This window comes from Mandrillus leucophaeus, unplaced genomic scaffold, assembly GCF_000951045.1.
Source record: "Mandrillus leucophaeus isolate KB7577 unplaced genomic scaffold, Mleu.le_1.0 Scaffold732, whole genome shotgun sequence".
Taxonomy (NCBI): Eukaryota; Metazoa; Chordata; class Mammalia; order Primates; family Cercopithecidae; genus Mandrillus; species Mandrillus leucophaeus.
In genome coordinates, this window is record NW_012107942.1 from 1,470,640 (window position 1) to 1,477,739 (window position 7,100).

Below are 7,100 nucleotides of genomic sequence, written 5' to 3' on the forward strand. Positions count from 1 at the left end.
GACAAGGTGTGTGAAGAGTGAGAGAGCGAGCTGGGCTCATACCTTTTTTTTTTTTTTTTTGAGATGGAGTCTCACTCTGTCACCTAGGCTGGAGTGCAGTGGCACAATCTTGGCTCACTGCAACCTCCACCTCCTGGGTTTAGTCTATTCTCCTGCTTCAGCCTCCCCAGTAGCTGCGATTACAGGCATGCACCACCACGCCCAGCTAATTTTGTATTTTTAGTAGAGACGGGGTTTCACTGTGTTGGCCAGGCTGGTCTCGAACTCCTGACCTCAAGTGATCTGCCTGCCTCAGCCTCCCAAAGTGCTGGGATTGCAGGCATGAGTCACTGTGCCCAGCTGGGCTCATATCTTTTTAAAGAATGTAAATATAAATAGCAAAGTGCATAGTGATCTCCAGTGGTTGGCTGTAAAGTCTTTAACAACAGACTCTTTGAGGACAAACATGTTTATTTGTAGCATAGGCCAATTTCTATGGTGTAAATATTCCCAGTATTCCTACCATGTCCATTTCTAGGTTACCAATTTGACTTCGCTGAGTGCTGCTTGGGAGAATGGGGGTGCAAGGGTTAAAACAATGCATACAGCAGCCCTTCATGAGCCACAGCAAACCAGTGCGCACTGGCTCCAGCCAGCCCTTCTTTGTGTGCCTTCCTTTGCACACATATCCACCTACACACATCCTTAATTGCTGCTGTGTGAATGGGACCCCTCCAAAATTCAGGTGTTGAAATTTCATGGCCAATGTGATGGTGTTAAGAGTTGGTACCTTTAAGAGGCCATTAGGCCATGAGAGCTTCTCCCTCATGAATGGGATTAAGGCCCTTATCAAAGAGGCTTCACATAGAGTTGGGCTGGCTTGCCCTTCCACCATCTGTCAGGTGAGGACACAGAGTTCCTCTCCTCTGGAGGATGTGGCACCAAGGCGCCATCTTGGAAGCAGAGACCAGGCCCTCGCCGGACACCTAACCTGCCAGCGCCTTGATCTCGAACTTCTGAGCCTCAAGAACTGTGAGAAATAAATTTCTGCTCTTTATAAATTACCCAGGCTGTGGTATTCTGTTAGAGCAGCACAGATGGACATAGAAACTTGGCAACCAGGCTGGGCACGGTGGCTCACGCCTGTAAACCCAACACTTTGGGAGGCCAAAGCGGGCGGATCACGAGGTCAGGAGATCAAGACCTTCCTGGCTAACATGGTGAAACCCCGTCTCTACTAAAAATAAAAAAAATTAGCCGGGCCTGGTGGTGGGCGCCTGTGGTCCCAGCTACACAGGAGGCTGAGGCAGGAGAATGGCGTGAACCCGGGAGGCAGAGTTTGCAGTGAGCCGAGATCACACCACTGCACTCCAGCTTGACAACAGAGCAAGACTCTGTCTAAAAAAAATAAAGTTAAATGGTAATAGCCCTGGTTTTGGCAAATGATACCGGCTTTCCATTTATGGCAGTGATTTAAAGTTTTCATGTTGTCTAGTTAGGTTAAATTGGGAGTCAATGTAGAGAAAAATATTAAGCAATACAGTGCTACAGATTGTACATATGTACAGCACATATAAAGGAGATACGTGAATGCCTAAACATTGACTATGTGAAATGACAAAGACCTTTAAAAGTACATTTTGACCTGTGACACTGAAGAGCAAAGAGGAGATTTCATAGGAAAAAGGGAGAAGATACACAGTGCCCCAAAGGAAGGGAGAGAGAGCCCTGAAAAAATTTACCTACTTCTAATCATAGACTTTGCTGGCTTGGCAATTTTGATAAGAGTGGATCTTGCCTGGTGCTCAAATGGCCAGAAAAATTGCAGTCCCATCTGACAGTAGGAACAGAAAATGCAGAATGGAGCCAGAAATGGAATAGAGATTTCTCAAGGAGCCAAAGGTGGAGGGACCTGAATTCCAGAGGTGAGAGATAACAACACGCATTTGTACAGTGCAAAGCAGCAGCTGTAGGTAGGTCTGATGGAAGAACTTTCTTCTAGTAGTTTTCAGACCCTGAAGACAGTGCCCAGAGAGACCACTGACCAGACCCAGGAGTTCCCAGTGTGCCAGGCAGGTACAAGCACTTAGTTAATGAGGGGTTCCAGCCAATAATCCCAGGTCCTGGAAGGCATGGTCAGGCTGTCTTGCAAGGGTAGTCCTTGATTAGGACAGATGGACTTCCATGACCACACTGGAGTTAATCACACAGGCTCCATAATGGCCACCCCAGAACTGTATGTCCTGTGGTCCCAGTGTTTGAAAGACACAAAGGGGCAGCTCCAGGAACACTGCCGTGTTCAGTCAATAAGTTCTTTCACCTGTATGATCTCACATGGATGGACCTCGAAAAGTGGGTAGAAGTGTATGCTCCATAACCATCACACGTACTAAAGCTCAGAGGAGCTAGGTGAATTTGCCCAAGGCCCTACAGCAGTGGAACTGCAAACAGCATAGCTCTGTTTAGCTGCTCTCCTGTATCTAGATGTGGTGTTCTTGTCACCATGCTAGTTTGTGTTGGGTTGGAAGTTTATAAGGACTTAAAGTTGCTGAATTCAGACAGAGAGAGGTGAATGCATCATTCAACAGTAAATTTGAGTCAAACACATTTGTGAAAACACTTGCTGGTCCTCACCTGCAACAACATCTCTGTACATGGCTTTGAAAGCTGGAAAGTAGCTACTCTGAAGCTTGTCCAGGAGCTTGGCCATGCCCCTCACCTTTATTGTTCTCAGTTGATTATAAATGTATTGCAGATCTTCATACCTGCAATATCAGGAAGAAGGGTGAATCCAGGTAAGCGTCAGGAAATGCCAGTCACACTGTAATGGCCCATCGTCACACAGAAAGAGAGGAGCCCTGCCTCAGAGTGCTTCCACAGAGGCTGTGCTCCAGCCCAAACAGCCTGGACATCTGTTCCCAGCACAGTGAGGGCAAAAGCCTGAGCTGGGAACATGGGTTAAAAGGCGCAGCTCCAGGAAACACTGCTGTGACCATCTGGTGGCTCAAAAAGCTTGGCAGCTGGAGGTCATTAGCTCTGGCAGTAAGGTTGAGTCAGGGTGAGAGAGGCGTTATTGGAGCAAGGGTGCTAAGAGAAGGGCCTTGCAGTAGGTCAGCAGAATGATCAGAAGCCAGGCAAGAGCATGGAGCATCTCAGCAGGGTGGTACAGACAAAAGGCTGGAGCCCTACAGGCATGTCTGGTCATGTGACACCGATAATCTCCATTCCATGTGAGGACAGACACATCTGCCTCTAACATCTGTCTCCTTTTGAGTACAGGATTTATCAGCACAATAATAAATAGGAGTGAAGACATAGGGAGGAGGAGGCGGAATAAGCAAGAGCAGGAGCAATAATGAAGCCTTTCTGGACAAACATCCTGGATGATGAACTTTCCAGCCCTACGAGTGATGAGCCGGGGCACAGGAAAGGCAACTGCAGCCAACTCCCCCAAACCCCTCCGTCTTCAGAACTTTACAAAAGGTGTGTGCATGTGGCCTCAACTGTTCAAGGAGAAGGGAGCAGACAACTTAGAAGAAAAATGTTAAAGAGAGCTGATTAATTTTACATGTAGTCCAAAGAGCCTTTGAAAAAATGTGAGAAGACATACTGATGTTAGCCCAGGAAAGGGAAAATGACTATTGAATCTGGGGGAAAGTGTGCATCTCCCAGTCTATCAAAAAACTCTGTTGACCTAATGACACAGAGCTGTCTCCCTCAGTGATGACGTGAAATACCTACAGGGAAGAACAGGCTCAATGGTGGCTTAACCCAGGCAAGCTCTAGCTTTACTCTCTGTAAGACATCTTCACCCCAGAGTTCCAGCATGTGCCTTCCTGCCTACCTGCTCTTCCAGAATTCCAACTCCACCTTAGGGGTGGGATTCTCCCCTTGTAAGAGTGGCTGGGAAGATTCTCTCTTCAGTACCACCTGGACTTGGTAGCTCCATTTGATCACTGCAGACTCAATGGCATAGATGACTGACTTATCTATAGAATCCAAGCTGTGAAAGACAAAACAACAACAACAACAACAATAACAACAAAAACCCTGAAATGTGAAAATAACCCTGGGTGTACCCCAAAACAGAATCCCAAATGTGAAAAAAAAAAAAGGTGAGAAATTTCATCTAGCCCATGCATTCTTAACTTTTATGGATAATAGTCTCTGTTGACTAGTCAATGAAAAGTACAGACCCTCTCTCCAGAAAAAAAAAAAAAAGCTTGTGTGTGTGTATATACATTTTTTCACACAGATTCAGGGCTCATCAGTATTCTGAAGACCAGCTTAAGAACTTTGAATGCCAGTACGTTGTCCTGCGAATGCAGGAATACCTTGGACAGAAAACATTCAGATGACCACCCGATGCTTGCTTGAATCCTACCAGTGACAGCAAGCTCTCAACTTCACAAAGCAGCACATTTCTCAGTAGGTTGGCTCTACCAAAGAGAACGTTTGTCTCTATACTGAACCAGAGGTACCTCCCTGTGAGTTCCTCATCTTAGTCTTAGCTCTGACCTCTGCAGCAAGAGGAAATAGGTTATTTCCTCCTTCACAAGGCTGCCAATCAGCCACCTGAATACCACCATCATGATTTCACTTGGTCGTTATTTTTCCAGTGAAGAATAGAATTCCCAAACTTTCCCCCTCATACAACTTCTAAAGAAAGTAACTTAGCTATATTTGGAAGTGGTTAACTTCTTAAAAATACATTTTGGTCATTATTTTCACAGTCTTAACTGAAAATGATACGTGCAAAGAACCAAGGACACAATGACAAAGAAAGAGGACATACAGTTCACATTTTTATGTCAGAAACCCACTTCCACTTAATTAAATTAAATTTATATTAGCTGAGAAATGATATGGCACAAGTGATTGTGGAAGGTATTAAAGGAAAAAGACACCCACTTCCCCTAAAATGATCCAGCCTTTTGGGAAATTATCAAACTTGAACAAACCGAGATAAATTCAGCAATGATTACAAACACACACTGAATGTTAGTAAGTTAAAATATAAAGGGACTAGAAAAGGGGTAGTTGGAATTTATTTATTTTGAAGATTGGATGTCTTTATTAAACCACAATAAGTTTTCCAGTTAACTGGGAAATTACTTCAAATTGCATATGTAGGAAATTACTTCCGATAGAAAAAACTCATTATAAAGTACCTTGTTGTATTTTATAATGCATTGCATGCATTACTGTTGCATGCATTACTTATTCTTCAGATCAAATAATGGATCCTGAGTACACAATGTTGACAGTAATACATTGGGAAACTCCTGACAGTGTGGTAGACCGCGTTCATGTAGGAAGGCTATCTGTTGCCACAAGTACATAGAGATGCTGAATAAAATATAACAAAATATACTATTAATATTTATATATGCAGCCCGGCTTGAAAAGGGAAGAGAATTCCCAAGGGATAGAAACGAAGAGAACTCAAAAGTCAGCATGGTAAACAGAAGCTGATGGTGGATTTAACTTCTAAAAGGAGACGAAGCTGGGGTTTTAATGCCCACTCAGGGGCAGGAGGCATGAATTCCCAACAAAGCCAGGTCCCAACAAAGCCAGATTTGTTACTACTTGAAAAAAGACAAAAAAAAATTCCTCAAAACGTGTAAAGTCTTCAGCTGCTGGGGGAGGAGGGTCTGGAACTGTAACAAGAGTCAGCAGCGTTAGTTCTGTGACATTATGCACTGAGTAAACACTGGGAAGAGTAAATGCTGGAAAGTTTCAGCTTTGCTGAAAGATTCTGTGTGTGCCTGCCTCCCAGACTGGACCTGGGTCTTTGCCAATGATGAGACACTATCTTGATAAGCAAAATGCCGAAAGTTAGTGTGGTTGCGCTCAGCCCTGAAATGATTCTGAACGGAAAAAAAGGCCATGTTGCTGTAATAGCCTTGGAAGACTTCATGCGGTGGCTGGGCCAGGGAGTAACCAGGGTAAACACACAGTCCACAGTCTGAGGGTGTCGGCAAACAGAGCAGGCAGTAGGCTTGTGTGCAGAACGAGGAGATGTGCAGAGTCAGGAACAGACAAGTTGTAAGGAAAACATTCTGATAACCAGCATCTCCCGTATCTCAGAGGCCCATATGGCCAGACTGGCAGTACTTACACTGTCTCACTTTTGGAATCCACAAACTCCATTTTTTCTGAGCCTGCTGGAAGAGGCAGCAAAGTTCTTCCCTTCACTTGCTCAAGTATAACCGAGAGGTCACATTGGAGGCTGTGGGCGTGCCGCCTGACATCCTCACATACCATCTGGGGCCAGTTGAGGCGATTCTTCTCATTGGCCAGGACAGGTAGAACAACCTGGAACAGAGGTGCACAGGAAAGAAAGGCAGGCGTTCCACTTCTGAGAACTTAAAGAAAGCCTCATCTGGAAAAGGCTTATAAAGCTATATACAACCTTTTGCAGGTCACTGTGCTGGATGGCCTAATAGTAGGGTCGAACATTATATATGACCTTGACATCTGATAAATTGGGGAGGCCCTTGAATTGTCTGCTTACAAATTTTCCTCCCATTCTGCTCCTGGGGATAAAGTCCTCTAGCCAAAAAACTCTTTATTGGCTAGGTGCGCTGGCTAATGCCTGTAATCCTAGCACTTTGGGAGGCTGAGGCGGGTGGATCACCTGAGGTTGGGAGTTCAAGACCAGCCCGGCCAACATGACGAAAACCCATTTCTACTAAAAGTACAAAAATTAGCCAGGCATGGTAGCGGGCACCTGTAATCACAGCTACTCAGGAGGTTGAGGCAGGAGAATCGCTTCAACCCAGGAGGCGGTGGTTGCAGTGCGTCAAGATCACACCACTGCACTCCAGCCTGGGTGACAGAGTGAGACTCCATCTCAGAAAAAAATTAAAAAGAAAAAACAAAAAACTCTTTATCCAGAGGACCAGGCACAGTTACCGCTTATCCCTGAAAAGCAGACTTCAGTTCCCTGCCAGCTGGTGGAGGGATTTAAACCAGCAAATTGCATCCCCCAATGAGATCCAGGGACCACTACACCCTCTTGATCCTATTAATACAAAGTGTGCTTTCCACCGCCCCTTGTCGTTCAGCCTGTTCCCAAGAGCAATCCCGGTGTGGCTCTGCATGGCTCAGTGTCCTCC

The 7,100-nt window shown here is 45.3% G+C and overlaps 1 protein-coding gene across 1 annotated transcript in view; it reads right to left on the reverse strand.

The window, feature by feature from the left end:
• The window catches only part of DNAH9 (dynein, axonemal, heavy chain 9), a 371,284-nt gene that overhangs the window by 355,350 nt on the left and 8,834 nt on the right, over positions 1-7,100 (reverse strand). Inside the window, exons 2-4 of the mRNA XM_011965684.1 lie at positions 6,101-6,297; positions 3,824-3,982; positions 2,614-2,744 (exon numbers count right to left, since the gene is read on the reverse strand). Of these exons, the coding sequence (XP_011821074.1) occupies positions 2,614-2,744; positions 3,824-3,982; positions 6,101-6,297 (487 nt within the window). The remainder of the gene's footprint in view (positions 1-2,613; positions 2,745-3,823; positions 3,983-6,100; positions 6,298-7,100) is intronic.